Here is a 25,430-nt window from a genome sequence, read left to right as displayed (position 1 = left end):
TAATGACAAAAAGAGGCGGGCACTCTGATTCTCTGTAAAGACTTGGGACATCTTTGTACAGTGAGAGAGGAAGCATCCAAAGTTTGAACGTAGTGTCTCGTTTACAGATAACTATACCAATCTCGTTGGTCTAAGGTGAAAGACCTTTGCAAATCTTCTTTACCTTGAGTGTCCATAAGTTGGAGCTCTGTTAGAAGACTTGTCTGTTGCCACTCATGAAATACTCCCTGGCATAATCCAGTAGGAAAATCTCGATTGCCCACCAAAGATAAAAAGGCAGAGTGTGCACGATGGAGATGAAGGTGCTTCAAAAACCATGTCCAAGTCTTCAGCAAAGTTTAATTACCATGTCAAATGTGTTCCATTTAGGCATCCCATTTTTTCTTTGGGTTCTTTTGTTGCTGAGCAAACGGGAATTGTGTTTTTAACCTATTGATTTTATCCAAGAAGCGGTTGGCATAGACATTGCAAGCATTCTTTGAGAAGTTGTTTGTATTCAAGATGGAGGAAGATGGATCCTTGATTTGTGTTTGATGGTTTTGAAGAGTAATTTGGAATTAAATATTACCCTGTGAATCTGTTTAGCATGCAGTCTTTTTTTTTGATTTGTTGATTTGTTCACGGTATTTTGTTAGAAGGGATTTGTATTTTCCTTGGGATTCTGCAGATTGGTGTTTCTGCCATTGCTTCTCAGATTTTCTCAGTGTTTGTTTAGTTTGTCTCAGCTCTTCATTGTACCATGGTTTCCTTTGATAGGGGTATTCCGTTCATTTTTGGAACATTTTTGTGTGTATCATTGTATCATTGACGATTTTATCCCAGGAGTTAAAAGTTGAGGAGACATTAGCTTGGTTGAATTCAATTAGCTTATTTTTTCTTAATTCTTTAAGAATATCTGGTTTTATCTTTTTTCTGAAGATGAAAGTTTGATTATTATTTACATTTGTTGGCTTTGTGTTGAGGATGGTTATTTCCGTGTTTATTAGTTGGTGATCAGACCAGGGCAATATATTATGGGAAGTATTGCTTAAACAATGATTGAGGTTGACAAATGTTAGATCTAGGATATGTCCTGCTTTATGAGTGGGGTTGGTTACAAATTGTGACCATCCCATTGCTTTCATTGTATCTGAAAAGGTTTTCACATGCTGTAGTTCTTGGTGTTCTATCCACATGTAGGTTAAAGTCTCCTACCTTTATTGTAGAGTCCGGTGATGGAAATGCTTTAGTGAATAATTCGATTAGAGATGAGCAGTCTTTTTGAACTGTACCAGGAAGGCAATTGTTATGCGTCCCGCCTGCGCCCGGCCCGCGCACAGGCCTGCTCACGTTCATGGTTCCACGGCAGGTTCCGGGTCGCCCTCCCTAGCGGCAGCTGCAAGTACCTCCAGGCCCCGGCGTCCCACAGTGGCAGTCGCCGAGCCTTCCGCTGCGCACCTGCCTCACGCTGGTGCTCGGCGTCCTCGGCTGTATCGGCCACGTCCCTGCGCGCGCGCGGACCGCCCGGCCAGGAGTGGGTCCTAGCTCCGCGGCATGCCCTGATTGATCCCCTGTTATAAGGAAGTCATTGCCTGCACTTCCTTGCCTTGGCAATCGAGTTGGCTTGTATGCTAGGTTGTCGCATTTGTTTCTTGCTCCAGTCTTGTTCCAAATCTCGTTCCAGGATCCTTCTGTTCCAGGAGGAGTTGGGTTCGCTTTCACTGTCAGCCCTGATTCCCGCTCAACCTTTTTTTTAGTCATAGCAAATTTTTTGTTGCTTTGCATGGCCCTTTAAATGTAATGTGGGAGCCCATGAAAAGGCAAAAAAAAACCCAAAACAGGCTCATGCAAGGAATTCTAAATGTACAGGAATAAAAATAATATACCCCCTCTCAATGGAGAAATGTCTCGCAGCTCACCCACCTGTTGTGATGCTGCCCATAGCCGCAGCTATGAGCAGCCTCTTACCTCCACGGCCCAATGGCCGCCATCTTGCCGGCGCGGCAGGAGCTGTGTCAGGGTTCTTCTTCGCGGCAGGAACCGCCCAAGAGTTCCTCCATGCGGCCTGATGTCCGCCGACGCTTCCTGACTCTACCAGGGGGAGGGGCCTCCGGCTCGGCTGCGGCATGAAGCCACTGATGTCATCTGCCTCCTCTTCTTGTGGCCAGTGGGCCGCTCTGGAGCTCCTCTTCGTGGCCTGGAGACCACCACCTGGCAGCTGGAGCCACCTCCGGAGCTCCTCTTCACGGAAGGAAGCTGCCTCCCTCATTGGGGCCTGCCTGCAGCCTGTTCCTCCTGCTCCAGCATTTGCAGCAGGGCTGCTGTCCGCAGTCCTGTACTTCCTGTTCCTGCTACCTTCCTAGGGGGCGAGGCCTGTCTTCTTCAGCCTTTTAAAGGGCCAGTGAAGGAGTGGCTGCCTGTGACATCACCTGGGTGTTTCTCATCATCAGCCCTATTTAAGAGCTTAGTTGCTCTTCCAACTTCACCTTCGCAAGGAGCTACCGTGTTTCCCCGAATATAAGACAGCGTCTTACTTTCTTTTTACCCCCAAAAATCCCACTATGTCTTACTGTCAGGGTATGTCTTATATTGGAAAAAAAAACCTGAGTGTTCAAAAAAAAATTATTTTTAAATACCTGTCGGAGGGCCGCGTGGGTCCAGGCGGCTGGCGGCGGGAGCCGGGTGGTCGCGTGTTAAATCTAGGCCGCGGGCGGGTGGGCGCTTGTTCCAGGCGGCGGCGGCGGCGGCGGGGGGGGGGGGGGGCGGGTGGACGCGCGTTAGTTCGAGACGGCCGGCGGGCGGCGGGTGGTCGCGTGTTAAATCTAGGCCGGGTCGCACAGGCGCGCATTCATTCACTGCCGGTGGGGGCTGCCTCGGCAGCCCCCACCGGCAGTGAATGAATGAGAGCACAGGCCCACAGCGCCTGTGCAACCCCTGCGATTCGGCGCTGGGGGCTGCCGGTGGGGGCTGCAGCAGTGAATGAATTCATTCATCCAGGCGGAGGAGCCGGCTGCTTTCGGCGCTCAAGGCAGTCACATGCCGTGACGTCACAGCATGTGACTGCCTTGAGCGCCGAAAGCAGCCGGCAGCGGCAGCCGAAAGCAGCCGGCTCCTCCGCCTGGATGAATGAATTCATTCACTGCCGCAGCCCCCACCGGCAGCCCCCAGCGCCGAATCGCAGGGGTTGCACAGGCGCTGTGGGCCTGTGCGCGCATTCATTCACTGCCGGTGGGGGCTGCCGAGGCAGCCCCCACCGGCAGTGAATGAATGCGCGCCTGTGCGACCCGGCCTAGATTTAACATGCGACCACCCGCCGCCCGCCGGCCGTCTCGAACTAACGCGCGTCCACCCGCCCCCCCCCCCCTCCCCCCGCCGCCACCGCCTAGAACAAGCGCCCACCCGCCCGCGGCCTAGATTTAACACGCGACCACCCGGCTCCCGCCGCCAGCCGCCTGGACCCACGCGGCCCTCCGACAGGTATTTAAAAATAATTTTTTTTTGAAATGACAGGTACGTCTTACTTTCGGGGGATGTGTTACATTAGCCGACCCCCCTAAAATTCCCACTACGTCTTACTATCAGGGGTGTCTTACTATCGGGGAAACACGGTAGTTCTTCTCCTGAACTCCTCATCTCCTGCTCCTGCCAAGTTTCCTGGCAACTTTAATCTCAGACATTTTATGGAAAATCTGAGGAGTCCATTCAGCAAATTTAAAGATCCACTATTGTATTACAATTTGAAGTGGGCCTTGGACAATTGTTTTTACCACCACTTCTTTTGAGGATCTTATCAACATCACCAGCAGTTTTTTCTTTTTCTGCTGTTTTCATAGCGGTTGCTATGCGCGCCATAGCTAGGTGGCACTCTACATCTTTAATGTCTTCCTGGATTACAAATTTGAGATATCCGTTACGATCTACCCACTCGGAAGTTGTGCTGAAGGACTACAGCACGCTGAAGGACTACAGCGTGCTTTGATAGGATTTCTCCTGTGCTATGTAGACTCAATTGGCTACCTGTTCATGAGCGCATAATATTCAAGATAGGTATGATAGTGTTTAAACTGCGTGCCTCTGATTCAACTGTCTGGTTTAATGCGCTCTTACGAATCTATAATCCTGTTAGATCCCTAAGATCCTCACAATTAGTTTTTGGGTACTTGTCAGGTTCTTATGGCCTGGATTGGCCACTGTTGGAAACAGGATGCTGGGCTTGATGGACCCTTGGTCTGACCCAGTATGGCATTTTCTTCTTATGTTTCTTATGTTTCTTAATTGAACTTATTGGAGATCCCCTCAGTTCGACAGGTACGACTCTTTAATACTAGAGAAACTTCCTTTTCTATAGCGGCTCCAGTCCAATGGAACCTCATCCCTTTTGAAATCCGTGCATTGAAAGATGTTAAAAAATTTAAGATGGCATTTAAGAGTTATTTGCTTACTCGCGCATTTAATATTGTATAATACAATGTGAATGTCTTTAATATGTTAAAGTGAACTCATGGAGTGTTGTTTGTTGAATCTCCCTGTTAGATCTACCATAAGGAATGTTACTCAGTGAATCTCCTTGTTGGGATAAGTCTCTAAATGTTAGATTTTTGATAACTTGATATGGTTTCTATGAAACCTTACACATTTGTTTGTGTTATTTGTGTTTTTGTTTTTATCATTATGTATGTATGTATATTATGTATATCGCCTAGGCCTTTTAGTGTTAGGCGATTAATAAATGTTATTAAATGAAATGAAAAATGAATCTCTAATTACCAGCCTGGCTGTCTGCTGGTGCTACCATCAGTTCCAATGAAGAAGACATTTCTAACTACCAGCTTTCGTAATTGGTCCTTTCGGAAGTCGTGCCCTTCTACCCATGGCACTGTTGATTCCGAAGACGAAGAAGATATCTCTGACTATCAACTTTACGTTTGGTTTACTCGGAAGTCGTGCTGGAGGTTTACAGCACTGTTTGATTCCGGGGATGAAGATATCTCCATTCATCAGCCTGATTGTTTTGCTGGTATTGCCATCATCTCTCTTCCAGCATCCTGTGGAAGAGCCAATCAGAAGTGGATTTTGGACAAGTTTCTACATCACCACTTCCACTGAAACCTCAGTGACATCCACGGCAGCCCTTTCATTGCTGCTGACTTCATTATACACTTTGCAAGATTCTTCAAATCTCAACTTCATCTGCTTTCATGAAATGAACTCAAGAATTTAGAGATCCTGGATGTTGAACAGAGGCTGAGTTTTGTTTGCCTGAAAGGGCTTCGGCCCAGAAACCATCTTTGGGAGCCTCAGACCTATTGGATATAGAGATGCTTCATCAACCCCATCTCGCGCATCCTTGGTACTTAACCTGGTACCCAAAGAAGAGACTGCCCTTTGAAGAGGGGTACTGTTGCATTCGTGCCTGTTCTCGCCCTCGCACCACCCTCTCTACCTTAGTGGCAACTCCCTTTGGGTCTGACGGACAGATGCTGCCGCGGCTTCTCCTCGCCGTACTTCCTGGAATCCCCGGGCTGGCCTGAATCTGCGGATCCGCCATATTCCTGATGATGTAAAGGCGCGCGCGCTCCAGAGTTTGTATCAGCAAGGGCGCGAACCTCGGGGGCGTTCCCCCGTAGTGATGTCATCCGCTTCCACTTTAAAAGGTCTTTGCTTGCAACTACGAATCGAGTTAGCAAGGGGAATTCTTCTCCGCTGCTCTGCCTCCACCATCTTACCAAGGTACCCACTCCTCGGGGACCCTGCTCTCTCTTCTTGATTTCAGATTGCTAAGACGGGATCCGGTACTCACTCCTTGGGGCCTACGTCCCTGAATGCTCAGAAGACGCCTTACTACCTGGAAGCGATCGCAGACGTGAACACAGTGAGTTCTACTACAGATAGGAACCGGTACTTGCTCCACGAGGGCCTATGTTCCTAATCTCCAAGACTCCCTTCAGTCTAAGACGTTATCGCAGGTACGGAGAACATGAGTAATTATTGTGGATTGCAGATAGGAACCGGTACTCGCTCCACGAGGGCCCATGTTCCTAAATCCCTTCTCAACTCTCTTCTATTTCAGAAGCTACTATTATATACCTATATCTTGTGCATTACTATTATAGATTGCAGATAGGAACCGGTACTCGCTCCACGAGGGCCTATGTTCCTAAAACTCTCCAAAGACTCTCTTCTCTTCTATAAGCCATCTCATACACAGATATTGTGAGTTCTCATTTCAGACTGCTTGTAGGAACCAGCACTCACCTACGGCTCCTGTTCCTGATTATACTGAAGACTCTGTTGCAGAGAAGCCATTACAGATCTCTACTATTGTGAGTGTATCATCAACTACTGGCTATGTATCCAGCATACCCTGTCTACTCACTACCTATAGTCTCTCTCTACAGCTCAGCAACCCAGAGACTGCAATTCCAGTATCTGAGGGACTTCAGCCCTGCTGGGCACATCAGCTCACTACTGCCACCTCTGGTGGTTCTACTTCCTGTCTAAATAAAAGAACTATTTGTGTTTGTCTCCATACTCCAGCCTAGCCGGTGGTCCCTCTCAGGATATCCTCCTGGGGGCGCTGTCATCTGCCATCGGCCCAGGGATTCACCAGTTTACCTCACTTGTTCATTCCTTACACTACTAGAGTGGTATTATACAACTGCCACTCTGTGGGAAGCCAACCCACTATAGATCATTAACTCCGCCTACGGAGTATTACAATTGTTAGCTCTTCCCCTTGGCAGGGTGATTCATAATCGATTGCTAACTCCCTGGCGGACTTATAACAGATTGCTATCCATAGCAGCAGGGACTGATAACAGATTGTTAACTCCTCTCTCTCCAGGAGGAGATCCATATCAGACTGCTAACTCCTCCCCCTACAGGAGGAGCTCGATAATAGATAGCTAACTCCAAGCAGCAGAATTATAATAGATTGCTAACTCCTCCTCTCTGGAGGAGCAGATCTACAACAGATTGCTAACTCTGCAGTCTAATCCACAACAGAGTGCTAGCTCCTCCCTTCTTGAGGAGCCAAGCCTAACAGAAACAAAGGGGTTCGCTTAGTTTTACACAAGATGATGCTCCCCTTCGGTAAAGGCGGAATGGGGTACCCAAATATGCAGAATTATAATATTGCCTGCTTATTAAGCCATGTGAAAAATTGGTTGTATGGGACAGTTATGTATTCCCTTACAAGGTTTTTGCAGGAATGGTGTAGATCACTCAATCTGGGGAATTTATTGCAAGGACAGGACGTGCTAGATTATATCCAAAATAATCCAATCATAACTTCCTGCCGACAAGCTTGGAAGATGATATGCTGGGAAGTGTTACCATTCCTTTCAATCTCTGGAGAACTCGGTTTTCAAAAAATGGGAACAAAAAGGTTTACATAGTTTACAATACTTTGTGCAAAAAGAAAGTGGAATTATCTGCTCTTTTGCTTGCTACGCCCGTCGGTCGCAGATGGCTGCAACCACTAATGCTTACCTCTTTCTTTGCTGCCTTGTCATTATTGGGGAGAATGGCAGCCTCCGCCAACCACCGCTGACCTGCCTGGCGTTCCCAGGACAGCTGCCAACCGTCATCTTGCCTCTGAGATCACCTAGGCACACGCGCGCACGGGCCAGTCTTGTACATGTCATGGCTTGAACCTCGGGGGTGTCCCCTCCGGATGATGTCATCTCTCTGCTGAACTTAAGCTGGCTGGCCCGGCCTATTGACGAGTTCGAAGGAGTTCCCTCGTTGCTGAATCTGCTTCATCCTTTTGGACTTCCTGTTCCATTGACTGCACTTTGGCGTGAGACGCTCTGGGTACCCGTTCCTCGGGGGCCCTTCCTCGCCTCTGGCTATCCATTCCTCGGAGGGCCTTTTGCCTTGGACTGCTGTCTGTTCCTGTTCTTTGGAACCCTTCCTGGAGCTACCTCTTGTGAGTACCCTAACTCTACGGACTTCCACTGTGCCAAGCCTCATTGTGGGAACCACTCTGGTGTACCCTGCGCTGCAAGCCATTACCGCACCAACACTACAGGACCCTTACCATGTTCCAGTACCTCGGACCACCATCTCTGTGTGAGGAATCCCTCGGGGTACCCTGCGCTGCAGGCCACTACCGCATCACCACTACAGAAAGACGTCTTCAGCGTACCCCGCTCTGCGGGCCACTACCGGATCTACATGTCTGAGGGATTCCCTCTGGATATACCCCTCTGCTCAGAACTTTACTTTACTGCACTCCTGCTCCGTGGGCTGTGGCTTTCCTTCTTCCTAATGAAGACTCTGTTCCACAGCTGTGTCTGACAACTGCTGAGACCGCGCCTCCCGACGGTGAGGCTCACAGGGCTCCTCCTTGTGGGCGGTACCACCTCTCGCCTCGGCCCAGGGTTCAAACACCTACAATTCATAACATTGCTGAGCTGCAAGCTACCTTTGATTTACCTAATAAAGAGTTTTCATGCGTATTTACAGACCAGACATTTTTATTGAGCATGATCTCTATAAAAGATCTAAATCTTTGAGCTTTGAGTGTATGACAAGTTGTTCCTGGTAAAAAAAAAAAAAAAAAAAAGGTCACAGAACACTATGTGCCTCCTTGATTGAGGCAATCAGGACTATTGAAGTAAAAGAAAACTTACAGGATTTGGGATTGCGCTGGAACCAGGAATTAGACATCCCATTTTCCCATAAGGAGCCATAGAAATTCTTAGAGAATTCCGATTTGATCTCAGAAAACAAGTTGCTTTGCGAGACACAATTTAGATTTATTTGGCGTATGTATGTTTCACGCTCTTGGGCATTTAAAGACAAGATGTCGCTGACAGACGTTTGAAATATCTGGAAGCTAAAGGAGCTCTATTTCATTGCTTCTGGGAATGTAAAGAGATACAATCATTTTGGAAGACGGTTTTACTCTATCTGGAAAGACATTTATGCTTTCCTATTCCGATATCCTCAAAATTATGTCTGTTCGACAACATGGCAGATATTCACACTACAGCCAAAAAGACACAGAAGATATTCTTACAGAAAGCTTTTCTGATTTGCCAAGAAATCGACTCTGGAACAATGGATAAAAGTGGAGAAACCTTCTTTTCTAGAATGGAAATGGAGGATGCACACTGAGCCGACAATTTCAATGTATTACCCACTATGACGCCTAGAGCTCTTTCCTGGGCGGTAACTCCTAAAATAGAACCTAACAGTGTATAACCACAGCAAGTGTTATTTTTCCCTATATGCAACACCTTGCTCTTATCCACATTAAATTTCATCTGCCATTTGGAAGTCCAATCTTCCAGTCTCGCAAGGTCCTAGTGCAATTCATCACAATCTGCTTGAGATGCAAACAGAATGTTAGGAATTATTAGGAAGGGAATAGCAAATAAAGGGATGGAAGTCATAATGCCTCTGTATCGCTCCATGGTGAGACCGCACCTTGAATACTGTGTACAATTCTGGTCGCCGCATCTCAAAAAAGATATAGTTGTGATGGAGAAGATACAGAGAAGGGCAACCAAAATGATAAAGGGCATGGAACGGCTCCCCTATGAGGAAAGGCTAAGTAAGTTAGAGCTGTTCAGTTTGGAGAAGAGACGACTGAGGAGGGATATGATAGAGGTCTATAAAATAATGAAAGGGCTTGAACAAGTTAATGTAAATTGGTTATTTACTCTCTCAGATAATAGAAGGACCAGGGAGCATTCCATGAAGTTAGCAAGAAGCTCATTTAAAACAAATCGAAGAAAATTCTTTTTCACTCAGCACATAGTTAAGGTCTGGAATTCATTGCCAGAGGATGTGGTTACAGCAGTTAGTGTAACTGGGTTTAAAAAAGGTTTGGATAAGTTCCTAGAGGAAAAAAGCCTTAAACTGCTATTTCAGTAATTAATAAGCAATAGTAACTTGTGATCTATTTAATGTTTGGGTACTTGCCAGGTACTTGTGACTTGGATTGGCCACTGTTAAAAACAGGATACTGAGCTTGATGGATCCTTGGTCTGACCCAGTATGGAATATCTTATATTCTTCTGTTTGTTTATGAGCAATTATCGGCAAGACATTCTTCGAAGAAAAATGATTTGCCAGATATTTTTGGATATCTGGCAGACATAGATCTTCTCCTTGAACTCTAATGCACGTAGTGTTTTGCTTTCATTAACATGAATAAGTAGAAATTAGAGGACACGGTTTAAGGGATGGGGATGTCATCTAATATTGTCATGTTAAATGATTAAATTTAATATCCAGTGGAGTGTAATATGAAGAACGGAGGATAAAGGTTCTAGCTGTCAAGGGCATAATAAGACATCAGAAGGGAGAAGGAAAGTGTAGGAAAAGTGAGGGATTATAAATCTGATGTTAGGTTCAGATATTCTTCTGTTTTTCTGAATTGATGGAAACATTTAGAATAAAGATGTACAAAAAAAAATTGTTGGTATCGCTTATCAAATTTCCCTTCCAGGGTGGCCATCACTGCCTCAGTGACCTCGCTGACCTGTGTGAGAGCTGCAGCCTTGCCCTTCTCCTTGTTTATCTCTGCAGATTTAGTCAGCATCTGGATGAGCAAAAGAAGTAAAATAGGTAAAAGGTAACAGGAAATTGCTTTCAAAGCATAGGCAGTAAAGGAGGGTTTTTGTTTTTTTTCTGGAGAAGGGAGGCCTCCGGAGCAACTACAAAGCACGTCTTGACCCTCGCACTGCATCAGGCCTCACAACTTCTTCATCCTTCCCTGCAGACCCAGCGAGCGTCCAGGCAAAAGGCAGAGAATTCCCAGGTATCCTCATGCTCTTATGAGCCTAAATCTAGAAAAGTGAATAGCAGCCCTAACTTTAAGTGAATTTTCCACTGAAAACTTAGCACCCTAAAGCTACATTTGGCTAAAAGGAGGTGCTTAATGTAGAGATCTACCTTCTACAGTAAATCTTGGAGCTCAGCATTTTTTGAACATCGGACTCTTACAGTTTAGCCCACTGCTATTCTACTTCACAAATGTCTTACATCACAAATCTCCTACTGTTATAGAGATCAAAATCACAGAGCATATAGAAAGACATGGTTTAATGGAACAAAGTCAACATGGATTTACCCAAGGAAAGTCTTGCCTAACAAATCTGCTTCATTTTTTTGAAGGAGTTAATAAACATGTGGATAAAGGTGAACAGGTAGATGTAACATAGAAACATAGAAACATAGAAATGACGGCAGAAGAAGACCGAATGGCCCATCCAGTCTGCCCAGCAAGCCTCACACATTTTTTCTCTCATTCTTATCTGTTACTCTTAGCTCCTTGTTCTATTCCCCTTCCACCCCCACCATTAATGTAGAGAGCAGTGATGGAGCTGCATGCAAGTGAAATATCTAGCTTGATTAGTTAGGGGTAGTAGGGGCAGTAACCGCCGCGATAAGCAAGCTACACCCATGCTTATTTGTTTTACCTAGACTATGTTGTACAGCTCTTGTTGGTTTTTTTTTTTCTTCTCCCCTGCTGTAGAAGCAGAGAGCCATGCTGGATATGCATTGAAAGTGAAGTATCAGGCGCATTTGGTTGGGGTAGTAACCGCCGTAACAAGCCAGCTACTCCTCGCTTTGTGATTGCGAATCCTTTTTTTTCTTCACCCCTGTCGTTGAAGCTATGCAGGATATGCGTGAAGCATCAGTTTTTTGTTTTTGTTTTTTTTTTTTTCCCCTGCCGTTGAAGCAGAGAGCTATGCTGGAAATGCGTGATGTATCAGTCTTTCTCCCATGCCGATGCAGCAGAGAACCATGCTGGATATGCATGGAAAGTGAAGTATCAGGCACATTTGGTTTGGGGTAGTAACTGCCGTAACAAGCCAGCTACTCCCCGCGTTTTGAGTGCGAACCCTTTTTCTTCTCCTTTGCCGTTGTAGCAGAGAGCTCTGCTGGATGTGTGAAGTATCAGTTATTCTTCTCCCCTGTCATTGAAGCAGAGAGCTATGCTGTATATGCATTGAAAGTGAAGTATCAGGCATATTTGGTTTGGGGTAGTAACCGCCGTAACAAGCCAGCTACTCCCCTCTTTATGAGTGCAAATCCTTTTTTCCATTACCTCTTGCTGTTGAAGCTTAGAGCGATGTAGGAGTCACAGTAAGCATGTGTATGTTTATTTAATAAGGGTATTGTGTCAATAGCCATCATTCTGGCGAGTCACCCACTCTTCATTGGTGGCCTCTTGACTTTATGGATCCGCAGTGTTTATCCCACGCCCCTTTGAAGTCTTTCACAGTTCTGGTCTTCACCACTTCCTCCGGAAGGGCATTCCAGGCATCCACCACCCCTCTCCGTGAAGAAATACTTCCTGACATTGGTTCTGAATCTTCCTCCCTGGAGCCTCAAATCGTGACCCCTGGTTCTGCTGATTATTTTCCTACGGAAGAGGTTTGTCGTTGTTTTTGGATCATTAAAACCTTTCAAGTATCTGAAAGTCTGTATCATATCACCTCTGCTCCTCCTCTCCTCCAGGGTGTACATATTTAGATTCTTCAATCTCTCCTCGTACGTCATCCTATGAAGATCCTCCACCTTCCTGGTCGCCCTTCTCTGTACTGCTTCCATCTTGTCTTTGTCTTTTTGTAGATACGGTCTCCAGAACTGAACACAGTACTCCAGGTGAGGCCTCACCAAGGACCTGTACAAGGGAATAATCACTTCCCTTTTCTTACTTGATATTCCTCTCTCTATGCAGCCCAGCATTCTTCTGGCTTTTGCTATCGCCTTGTCGCATTGTTTCGCTGTCTTCACATCATTAGACACTATCACCCCAAGGTCCCTCTCCTGCTCCGTGCACATCAGCCTTTCCCCCCCCCATCGAGTACAGTTCATTCGGATTTCCACTCCCCATATGCATGACTTTACACTTCTTGGCATTGAATCTCAGCTGCCATATCTTCGACCACTCTTCCAGTTTCCTTAGATCCCGTCTCATTCTCTCCACTCCTTCCGGCGTGTCCACTCTGTTGCAGATCTTAGTGTCATCCGCAAAAAGACAAACCTTACCTTCTATCCCGTCTGCAATGTCGCTCACAAAGATATTGAACAGGACTGGTCCCAACACCGATCCTTGCGGCACACCACTTAAAACCGCTCTCTCTTCAGAGAAGGCTCCATTTACCATCACACATTGTTTTCTGTCCGTCAACCAATTTGCAATCCAGGTCACCACATCGGCACTCACTCCCAAACTTCTCGTTTTATTCACCAGTCTCCTGTGCGGAACCGTATCAAAAGCTTTGCTGAAATCCAAGTAGATGACATCTAGTGCTCTTCCTTGATCCAATTCCTTGGTTACCCAGTCAAAAAAGTCAATCAAATTTGTCTGACAGGATCTTCCCCTGGTGAATCCATGCTGCCTCTGGTCCATCAATTCTCCAGACTGTAGATAGTTGACTATTCTCTCTTTCAGCAGTGACTCCATTACTTTTCCCACCACCGAAGTGAGGCTAACCGGTCTGTAGTTGCCTGCCTCTTCCCTGTTCCCACTCTTGTGAAGCGGGACCACCACCGCTCTTCTCCAATCACTCGGCACCACTCCCGTTTCTAGGGATCTATTGAACAGGTCACACAGCGGACCCGCCAGAACATCTCTGAGCTCCCTCAATATCCTTGGATGAATCCCATCAGGCCCCATGGCTTTGTCCACTTTCAGGTTCTTTAGTTCTTCTCACACATTTTCTACTGTAAAAGGATTTTCATCTATTCCACTTCCCTCCAGTTTCTTGTTGTGTAGAGATGGTCCTTCTCCAGGGTCTTCTTTAGTGAACACAGAGCTGAAGTATTCGTTTAATATTTCTGCCATTTCTTCGTCTCTCTCTACACATTGATCATTACCACCTTTCAATTTCACTATACCACTTTGGACCTTTCTCTTTTCGCTGATGTATCTGAAAAATGTTTTTGTCACCATTTTTTATCTCCTTGGCAATCCTCTCTTCCGCTTGACTCTTTGCCAACTTGATTAATTTCTTTGTCTCCCTCAGTTGATACAAATATTCTTCTTTGTGCTCCTCCCTTTGGGATCCTTTATATTTCTTGAATGCTGTTCTTTTAGCTTTAATTTTGTCAGCCACCTCCATTGAGAACCAGATAGGTTTCAGTTTTCTTTTGCTTTTCTTTACATTTCTAACATATAGAGCAGTTGCCTTGGTGATTGCTCCTTTTAGATTGGTCCACTGCTGATCCACATCTCTCTCGTTCTCCCATCCTTTAAGTTCTTCCTCCAGGTAGTTCCCCATTTCCTCAAAGTCTGTGTTTTTGAACTGTAAAACTCGGGTCTTTGTGGTTCTTTTCCCTATTATTTTAGTGATATTAAACCATACCGTTTGATGATCACTGCTGCTGAGGTGGGCGCCCACCTGGACATCTGAGACATTATCTGCATTAGTGAGCACTAAGTCGAGTATAGCTCCTTCTCTCGTGGGTTCCAACACCATTTGTTTGAACAAAGATACTTGCATGGCATCCACTATCGCTCTACTATTTTTAGTTCTGCAGATGGGATTTTCCAGTCTACATCTGGCATATTAAAGTCACCCACGATCACCACTTCTCCCTTCTTACCTATCTTATGGATGTCTTTAACTAGATCTCTGTCCAGCTCTTCCTTTTGGTTTGGAGGCCTGTAAACCACTCCAATATAAATGGATGCTCCGTCATCGTTTTTTAGGTCGACCCATAGAGCTTCTTCAATACCCCAACTTCCTTGTAGCTCAGTTGCTTGGATGTTGTTTCTGACATAAAGAGCCACACCTCCCCCTTTTCTATCCTCTCTGTCCTTCCTTAACAAGTTGTAGCCTGGTATTGTTGTATCCCATTCATGAGATTCTGTGAACCATGTTTCTGTGATAGCAACAATGTCCAATTCTGCCTCAGCCATTAGGGCCTGCAGATCTGGGATTTTATTTCCCAAACTATGAGCATTTGTGGTCATAGCCTTCCAGGTACTCTCTTTATGGTTATTGCATTTCCTGGACTCCTTGTGAGATATTTGTTGAGATTTGTTATTCACTTCACTATTTCTTTTTGCGGTAGTGCCACTGTTGACAGAGTTTTCCATCTCAATTAGATTTTTTTTTTTGCTTATGGATCTTTAAATACTGCATGCATTGTGTTTTCTCTCTCTTTTCTGGTAATACTGCAATGCTTTTCTCAAGAACTTCTTCAGTTTTTATTTTAGAGAAGGCTTGTTGTTCTTTTTGCATTTGGTACATTGTGTGTCTCCTCATCACAGGTCTAATTCTACCAGAGCCAACTGTATTCCTGGTTTTTAAAGAATTTCCTGATGACCTGTTTGAGTGGGGGGGTGTACCTGTTGGCTGCTCTTCTGTCAAGAATGGGTGACTGTGGGTCCTACCTGAGCCTAATGGATCTCCTTTTCTTGACTCCTGGTTTGTTTGTGGTATTGGGGAATTATTTTCTGAGTAATGCAATGTGGGTGTAATTCTTTTAATTGAAGCTAATTGATCTTTAATCACAGTCAGCTCCATTTTCAAGGACGAGAGTTGTGCACAAATTGGGCAAGCTCTAAGTTTCCAGATGCTTTCCCTCAGAATAAAGGCTCCACAGCAGTTACATTGGATAGTCCTCATCTTGGTAATTTGTGGCTTTATTTCCTTGACTGTAACCAATGTACTAATTTATCTTGCTGCCAATGGTAATCTAGGCAGTCTTTATTAGAAACAAGCCCCAGGGGTGGGTGGGAGGGAGTCAAACAGTTTAGCCTGGGACAAGCTGGGTAAAGCAGGGCACTACTGGACTGTTGTCTTTGCCTTTTGGTCAATTCTTTTTTTTAAAAAAACAGTCTTTATGCCCCAGTTTTTTAGTTGTGCCAGCTAACCCCAAACTAGAGAGATTTTCCCAGTTTAAAAGCTGATAGCTTTGCAGACAGGAAATAATCAACAGAAGCTTTCTACACAAGCTTCTACACAAAATGAAACAGACTAGAAAGAAGTTAAAACACAGGCAGTAAATAATCACAGAAGCTTGGATTTTCAGAAGGCGTTTGATTTTCAGAAGGCGTTTGATAAAGTTCCTCATGGGAGGCTTCTAGGAAAAGTAAAAAGTCATGGGATAGGTGGCGATGTCCTTTCATGGATTACAAACTGGTTAAAAGATAAGAAACAGAGAGTAGGATTAAATGGTCAATTTCCTCAGTGGAAGGGAGTGGGCAGTGGAGTGCCTCAGGGATCTGTATTGGGACCCTTACAACGAGTGAGGTAATCAGATTTGCAGATGATACAAAATTATTCAGAGTAGTTAAGTCACAAGCGGATTGTGATAAATTGCAGGAAGACCTTGTGAGACTGGAAAATTGGGCATCCAAATGGCAGATGAAATTTAATGTGGATAAGTGCAAGGTGATGCATATAGGGAAAAATAACCCTTGCTATAATTGCACAATGTTAAGTTCCATATTTGGAGCTACCACCCAGGAAAGATATCTAGAGATCTAGGCGTCAGAGTGTATGGTTCTTGAAAGGATTCGGCTGCTGAAGCATGGATAGTCCACTGCTGTGAATTCAACCTTGCTTTGAGTGCAAATGTTCTCCCCCTCTTTAGCTTACTTTTGGGTTTGGAGAGTGTTTGAGTCTTGATGTGAGGAACAATGTGTGCTTCTTCATTCGGTTAAGATCCTGCTCATTTTGGATTCTTACAGGATGGGTTACTTAAGGGCTTGACCCTTAAGTTCTTGAAGGTGCAGTTGGCAATCTTTGCCTATTTTCAAGGGTCAGGTGAATGGTGGACCCTTGTCGGCCCATCTGGATGTGGCCCTAGTTTTGTAGTGGGTGAAGCTTCTTCATCCTCCCTTGCAGTTGCTGATGCCCTCATGGACCCTTAATCTGATTCTAGAAGTTTGGCAAATTTCATTTTTCGGCCTCTGCATAGCCTCTTCTTGAGGTTAAATTCTTGAAGATGGTATTCTCATGGTGAATTGTTCTGCGCGTTGGGTCTGAGCTGCGAGCTCTTTCTTGCCAGGAACCGTTCCTGTGGGTGTCTCTGTGGATGGTCCAGCTTTGGACTGTTTTGTCCTTTTTATTTGTTGAAAGTGGCCTCAGATTTTCATTTTGAACCAATGGATTTCCCTGCCAATGCTGGACAGGGAGAAAGATGTGGATGAATATCATCTGTTGCTGACCTTGGAAGTCAAAAGGCATCTGATGAGGTACTAGAGGTCATTAAAACTTCTCAGGAAGACTGACCGTTTGTTTATACTCCATGGTGGAGGTAAACAGGATAAGTCAGCGTCGCGGGTTGTGTTAGCTCGTTGAATTAAGGAGGTTATCTCGGCTGTGTATATGGATGCTGAGTAGCCATTGCCGAAACAGGTTAAGTCTCATTCCACTAAAGCTCAGGCAGTGCTATGGGAGGAGCTTCGATTATTGTCTCCCGTCGAGATTTGCTTAGCTGTGACGTGCTCCTCCTTACACACTTTTTCCAGGTATTACCACCTGGATTTGCAGGACCGGGAGGATGCAGCCTGTGTGTGTGCTGGGTTGGTTGGACTGCAGACAGCCTCTCGCCCTGTTTGGGAGTAGCTTTGGTACATCCCATTGGTTGAGGATTAACCTGTCTGAATGCTGAGAAATGAGAAATTAACACTCACCTGATAATTTCCTTTTTTTTAATGAGGACAGGTTAATCCACCTTCCTGCCGTTGGCTGCCGGTTTGTGGTTCTATGGTCCTCCTGAGTGGCTGTGTGTCTGAAGATAACTGCTAAGTGTCAGTTTTAGTCCCTAGATTAGTGATGTTACCCTCTGTCTGAGCTCAGTGTTTCCCATTGACTGAGTACTTGAGTAATTGTCTATTAAAAGTTATAATCAAATGTTGTTAGTTTGTCCACAGTTGGCTTTTGCAAAGAATACTGGTGGGCTGGTGTCAGTGCAGAGATATCTATACTGTGATGTCAGATTTGCTTTGTCTCCATCTGCTGGTAGAGGTGCATAATCCACTGGTCGTGGATTAACCTGTCTTCACTAGAGAAAAGGAACTTATCAGGGAAGTGGTAATTTCTCATTCTTCACAAAGAGCCTTCTGTATGTTCGCTAATGGGAAGGTTTTGGATGGAGTTGTTACAGGGTTTCTTTAAGAAGTGTGGTGAGGATAAAACTTATCCGGCTAAGCAGCGATTTCTGCACAGATATTCAGCACCATAACCATGCCATGGAATATCCCTTGTAACTTAGCCGGATATGTTATTTCCGGATAAGTTACTTAACTGGATACAGCTAAATATCAAGCCCTGTCTATATTTATGTGATTTGTAATTTTGTTTTTAAGAATAGTTTCAGTCATTTTGCCTGGCACCAAAGTCAGGCTCACTGGTCTATAATTGCCCAGATCACCCCGTAACTCTTTTTAAAAACTGGTGTCATATTGGTAATCCTCCAGTCTTCTGGTACCATGGCTGTTTTAAATGATAGGTTGCAAATCACCAGAAACAGATCTGCAGTTTCATTTTGTAGTTCCTTCCAAACTCTGGGGTGAATACCATCTGGTTCCGGTGATTTGTTAATCTTTAGTTTGTCAATCTGAATTATTACATTCTCCAGTTTCACAGTGATTCCATCTAGTTCAAGGGTGGCCAAATCTTGTTCTCAAGAGCCACAAGCAAGCCAGGTTTCAAGGATTTCCACAATGAATATGCATGAGATAGATTTGCATGCATTGTGTCCATCATATGCAAATTTAACTCATGAATATTCATTGTGGATTTCCTTAAAACCAGGCCTGTTTGTGACTCTCAAGGACCAAAGATGGCCATCCTTGATCTAGTCTCCCACTCATCACCATCAAAAAATGTTTCTGTGTAGTTGTGACCCCCAACATCCTCTTCAGTAAAGACAGAGACTAAAATTCATGTAGTTTTCCAACTTTTTCCTTGTCTTCCCTGACCTTGTCTTCCCTTTTTTTTCCCTCAGTCATCTAGCAGCCCAAATGTGTCTCCCTCACAGGCTTTCTACTTGGAATGTATGTGAAAACGTTTGTATTGCTTGCTTTTATCTCTATGGCAAGCTTCTTTTCAAATTCTCTCTTAGCCTGCTTAATTACTATTTTCAATTTAATTTGCCACTGTTAATGCTCTTCTCTACTTTCATCATTTGGATCTACTTTTCATTCTTTGACTAATGCTCTTTTGGCTTTAATTACTCTTTCACCTCACTATTAAACCATGCCGGTAATCTTTTAGTTTTCCTTCAACCTTTTTTAATGCACAGAATACACTTTGTTTGGGTCTCAAGTAAGGTAATTTTAAAGAGAGTCTATGTCTCTTGCAAGTTTTTAATCTTGTGGCTTGCTCTGTTCAGTTTCTAACACATTTCCTCGTTTTATCATAATCTCTGTTTTTCTAGTTAAATGCAGGTAGTTTTCCTTAGTATTTGCCCTCCAGTGATTATATCAAAATCTTTTACATTATGATAATTGTTGCCAAGCGTGTCCACCCCCTTTATCTCCCGTGTGCTACTGAAAACTAGATCTAATATAGTTCCCTCTCTCGTTGGTTCTATGGCCAATTGCTGCATGAAGCAGTCATTGATGGTATCTAGGAACTTTACCTCCCTTCGATATCCTGATGAGACATTAATTCTCGGGTAATTGAAGTCCCCCAGTATTATTCTGTTGCCCATTTTACTAGCCAGTCTAATCTCTGTTAGCATTTTGCTGTCTGTTTCCTCATCCTGCCCAAGTAGGCGATAATATATCCCCACTACTATATTCTTTCCTTTTACCCTTAGATTTTCTATCCATAAGGATTCCAGAGTGCAGTTTGTTTCCTTCAAAATTTTTATCCTGCTTACTCTATGCTACTCTTAACATATAGTGCCATCCCGACACCAATTTTATTTGCCCTGTTATGTCAATAACAAGGCATTACAGTAACCAATTGGTTATCCTCCTTCCACCACATCTCTGAAATTCCCAATAATAATGTATGGTGAGTTAGAATGTATGGCATTCATTTCTTGTTAGCAAATGGTACAGGCTGTTTAGAGTCATTCACATCTGGATGTTCTTTGTCTATGTCTGTCTGGGCTACTTCATTCTTAAATAGAAACACTCTACTGGGATTTTCTAACTTCCTTGTTTTACAACAATCTTTGGAAGATAAATCCCTCTGAGCTATGAGCCTCTGAGCAACTGTTGGTGTTACCCCATGGTAACACCATGAAAAGCTGCACTATCTCCTTTTTAAATGTTAGCACTAGCAGCCCGATTCCACGTTGGTTAAGGTGGAACCCATCTCATCGAATAGGCTCCCCCTTCCCCAGAATGTTCCCCAATTCTTAACAAATTTAAAACTCTGTTCCCTGCACCATCATCTCATCCACACATTGAGACTCTGGAGCTCATCCTACCTCTGAGGTCCTGCACGTGAAATGGGGAGCATTTCTGAGAATGTAACCATGGAGGTTCTGGATGTACCTAAAAACCTAAATTTAGCCTCAGATCCTCCCTCGTGCACCTTTTTATGTCATTGGTACCCACATGTACCACAACAGCCGGTTCCTCCCCAACATTCTCTAAAATTTAACTAGGTGCATGTGAGGTCCACCAACTTTGCACCAGGCAGGCAAGTTACGAAGTGATCCTCATGTCCATCAGCCACCCAGCTATCTACATTTCTAAAGAGCAAATCCCCCACTATAATGAACGTCCTAACCCTTGCCTCTTGGGTACTAATCCCTGGAGATACAGGGAATAGACCTTGGTCCTGAAGATGGAGGAGGAAGCTGAGGTCCCACATACCGTGAATGGCCTGAAAGGCCAAAGGGGTTGGAATGGTGTCAGCTTGGGAAGCCAGGGAATCCCTTGGAAATGCCTGAAGGAGACGTCTGGAGTCAGTATGGGAAGGAAACAGAGTCACCTGGTGTGATGAGAAGGGTCACAGTGTGTGTCCAATGAGTGACACTAATCTAAGTGAAGTTGAGATTTTGACATGACTATGGGTAATGTAGTCCATTGGAGTGAAGAGTTGAGGGTAATTCTCTTAAAAAGAAGGGATGGAGTTCATAGTTGAAAGAAAAACGTTTTCTTCATGATAATGTGTTGTTGCCAATGCTGCAGCCTTGCTGTGAACCCTGGATAAATCGGCATCTTTTAATATCCCATGGTATTTTGTTTACCCCAGAAATAAACCTTCTGGCTGTACGTGATACCTTGGTGTATACGACTCCCCTTTATCTCAAGGTGAGGGTTCATTCAGTAGCTGGTATCAGAATTGAAGAAAGGTGGGGAGCAGTCAGAGGGAGTCACAGAGGGAAAACAGGTGCACTCTGGGTTTCCTTTTCCAGCTTGGTGAAGATTGCCCTTGCCACTGCACCAGTGATGGATTTAGGATTTTACCAGTCCTGGGCACTGTTGGTGCTGTCGTCCCCTCCCCGCCGACAACGGAGCAGAAGGTCTAAGGCACAGCCTTGTCTGCTCTGCTCTATCTGTTCCAAGCTCACTTCCTCCCCTCATGTCCCTGAATGACAGGAGGAGAGGGGCTGAAATAGGGAACAGACTGGATTTTTTTTTTTTAATTTTGCTTCCTGCAGTGTGCTTTCACCTCACCCCTTCTCCAGTTCCCTGCAGAAGATAGGATGGGAGGGGCTGGAATAGGGAATAGAGTGGTTTATCTTTGCTCTGTCCCTTCCAGCCTCACCCCCTCCCCTCCTTTTCTTTGCTTAGTGAGATTCAGCACAGCTGAGAGGCAGCAAATCTTCAGCTGGCCCGCTCCCTCCCAGAGTTTTATCACCCTAGGCATGGGCCTAGTCTGCCTATTGACAAACCCAGGCCTGCACTGTACCATCCATTTGACCAAATCTTGAGTGAACCCACAGAAAGCCTGACGCTACACCCCAAAACAGACTTCAGTAACCTCGTACATTCTATGTGCCCCATCAAGGGATGACTTTTCCCCTCTGGTGGTGCCGGTCCGGGATGTTTAGCACTTACCCACGGTAGTAAAGACCGTGCAGCAGAAGAAGAGGGATCCCATGAAGGTCCACTGATTTTCCGTTGTCTGAAGCCATTCCCTTCTAGCTTCGTTTCTGATCAGTACTTCGGTTTTGTTCATGAAGTCTTCATAACTGGAGTTTCCTGTCAAATGGCAAAGAAAGCAGAGTGAGCATGAATCACCACAGCAGACTCTGGCAGAGCAGCAGCCAGCCTACTCCAGGCTGTGCATCAAGCTGTCTTCTCCTACTGCTTTACTTCCAGTCCAATAAGAGCCTGCCCCAAATCCATTCACACTACAAGAGACAGAGGTTTCAGCATGCTACCATTTAAGTGAACTGTAGCAGAAAAACAAAAAGAGAGGAGAATGCAACTATGTAACTTGAGCGGCCAGCCCAGGAAACTGAAAAGATTACCAGACCCTTTACTGTGAAGGTGCTTAAATGACCATTGAATAGATTAGAGAGATTCAGGTAAGGGATTTGCATTTCACAGCCCCCTGGACTATTGCTAGTAATTTTGCAATGAAATATCACTAAAAATCAAAGGAGTCAAACTCCTAAATTACAGAACTATGACTGGGAAAGGGATTTATGAGAGAAATGTACTGGAAAACAGTCCTAGGAAGCAAACAGATTCTCACGCTGACTAACAAGGGTATTCAGTCACCTGGATACCCAGTTCCCAGACAACATTGAAGATAGCCAGGCAGGATGGTGGGACATGTACATGGTCTCTTTCTGTGGTCTTGCCTGGGTCTTGGCCTTTTGGGTAAGAGAGGCTAAGAGAGAATTTGAAAAGAAGCTGGCTGTAGAGGCAAATACAGTAAAAACTTTAAAAAATATATCCAAAGCAGAAAGCCTGAGAGGGAGTCAGTTGGACCATTAGATGATCGAGGGGTTAAAGGGGCACTTAGAGAAGATACGACCATCGTGGAAAGATTAAACAATTTCTTTGCTTCTGTGTTTACTGAAGAGGATGTTGGGGAGATACCTGTTCCGGATAATGATTCAGATGAACGGAAACAAATCACAGTAAACCTGGAAGACATAGTAGGCCTGATTGACAAACTAAAGAGTAGCAAATCACCTGGACCGGATGGTATACACCCCAGGGTTCTGAAGGAAATAAAAAATGGAATTTCAGATCCATTAGTTAAAATTTGTAACTTATCATTAAAATCATCCATTGTACCTGAAGAATGGAGGGTGGCTAATGTAACCCCAATATTTAAAAAGGCCTCCAGCCTGATTTCAGTGCTGGGAAAAATAGTGGAAAATGTTCTAAAGATCAAAATCGTAGAACATATAGAAAGACATGGTTTAATGGAACAAAGTCAGCATGGCTTTACCCAGGGCAAGTCTTGCCTCACAAATCTGCTTCACTTTTTTGAAAGGGTTAATAAACATGTGGATAAAGGTGAACCAATAGATGTGGTGTATTTGGATTTTCAGAAGGCGTTTGACAAAGTTCCTCATGAGAGGCTTCTAAGAAAAGTAAAAAGTCATGGGATAGGAGGCGATGTCCTTTTGTGGATTACAAACTGGTTAAAAGACAGGAAACAGAGAGTAGGATTAAATGGTCAATTTTCTCATTGGAAAAGGGTAAACAGTGGAGTACCTCAGGGATCTGTACTTGGACCGGTGCTTTTCAATATATATATATAAATGATCTGGAAAGAAATCCAATATGCAGATGATACAAAAGTATTCAGAGTAGTTAAATCACAAGCAGATTGTGATAAATTGCAGGAGGAACTTGTGAGACTGGAAAATTGGGCATCCAAATGGCAGATGAAATTTAATGTGGATAAGTGCAAGGTGATGCATATAGGGAAAAATAACCCATGCTATTGTTACACAATGTTAGGTTCCATATTAGGAGCTACCACCCAGGAAAAAGATCTAGGCATCATAGTGGATAATACTTTAAAATCGTCGGTTCAGTGTGCTGCAGCAGTCAAAAAAGCATACAGAATGTTAGGAATTATTAGAAAGGGAATGGTTAATAAAACGGAAAATGTCATAATGCCTCTGTATCGCTCCATGGTGAGACCGCACCTTGAATACTGTGTACAATTCTGGTCGCCGCATCTCAAAAAAGATATAATTGTGATGGAGAAGGTACAGAGAAGGGCAAACAAAATGATAAGGGGAATGGAACAGCTCCCCTATGAGGAAAGACTAAAGAGGTTAGGGCTGTTCAGCTTGGAGAAGAGACGGCTCAGGGTGATAGAGGTCTTTAAGATCATGAGAAGTCTAGAATGGCTAAATGTGAATCAGTTATTTACTTTCAGATAATAGAAGGACTACGGGGCATTCCATGAAGTTAGCATGTGGCACATTTAAAACTAATCAGAGAAAATTCTTTTTCACTCAACGCACAATTAAACTCTGGAATTTGTTGCCAGGGGATGTGGTCAGTGCAGTTAGTGCAGCTGGGTTTAAAAAAGGATTGGATAAGTTCTTGCAGGAGAAGTCCATTACCTGCTATTAAGTTCACTTAGAGAATAGCCACTGCCATTAGCAATGGTTACATGGAATAGACTTAGTTTTTGGGTACTTGCCAGGTTCTTATGGCCTGGATTGGCCACTGTTGGAAACAGGATGCTGGGCTTGATGGACCCTTGGTCTGACCTAGAATGGCAATTTCTCATGTTCTTATGAGCGAGGGTGACTTATCCAAGCTGGGCAACAGCAAATGATGGCCATGAGCTTAGTGAAGCTGAGACTGTGGAGGGCCTTTTTCATGAGCCATGAGCCCAGTGGAGCTGTAAAACCCAAGCCTGGGAAAATCCTCCTACCAAGGCAGGAGAACTGAAGGACAGCAGCAGATTCAGAGATCAAGTGGTCCCCCTAGAGCAAGGGGATCCCAGCGGCAGGCCTAGAACTGGGTGTCAGGTACCCCAGCAGGGCATGGACCACAGCAGCAGTCCAGGAGGCAGTCAGGTACCCCAGGAGGGTGTAGACCCCAGTGGCAGACCAAGAGGCAGAGTCGGGTCCCCCAGGAGGGTGTGGCCCACTGCTGCAGTTCAGGTGACAGAGTTGAGTCACCCAGGAAAGTGTGGACTGCAGCAGCAAACCAGGAGGTGGAATTGGGTCCCCCAGGAGGGAGTAGACCCCAGCACAATCCAGGAGGCATAGTTGGATCCCCCAGGAGGGTGTGAACCTCAGTGTTGGCATGGACCTTTCAGCAGAGCGGAAGGAGACAGTTTAAATATAATGGACCCCCCCAGGCCAACACTGCCCACCAGCCCAGTTGCATCTTTTCACATGGGTGAGACTTGGGGGAAAAATGGGGAGGATAATAATAATAACACTTGCTTAAGCAGGAACATAAGAAGTCCCTTCTAGTCTATATGGTGGTATACTGGGGGGGCCCAACAAACCCAAATTGCCAAATATTACGTGTTCTTGCTACCTTGTAGAAATGGATATAATTGTGTAGACCGAAACTGCTAAGCACAAATATATAAGTGTCCTGCTTAACATCCTATTAG

General features: G+C 44.7%; 1 protein-coding gene across 1 annotated transcript in view; it reads right to left on the bottom strand.

Moving 5' to 3' along the window:
• KCNK18 (potassium two pore domain channel subfamily K member 18) overlaps positions 1–25,430 on the bottom strand; it is a 48,513-nt gene that overhangs the window by 3,440 nt on the left and 19,643 nt on the right. Inside the window, exon 2 of the mRNA XM_029610747.1 lies at positions 21,932–22,075. Coding sequence (XP_029466607.1) covers positions 21,932–22,075 — 144 coding nt within the window. The remainder of the gene's footprint in view (positions 1–21,931; positions 22,076–25,430) is intronic.

This window comes from Rhinatrema bivittatum, chromosome 7, assembly GCF_901001135.1.
Source record: "Rhinatrema bivittatum chromosome 7, aRhiBiv1.1, whole genome shotgun sequence".
Classification (NCBI taxonomy): Eukaryota; Metazoa; Chordata; class Amphibia; order Gymnophiona; family Rhinatrematidae; genus Rhinatrema; species Rhinatrema bivittatum.
Note: the sequence above shows the minus strand (reverse complement) of the source record. Positions and strands in the feature narration are given on the sequence as shown.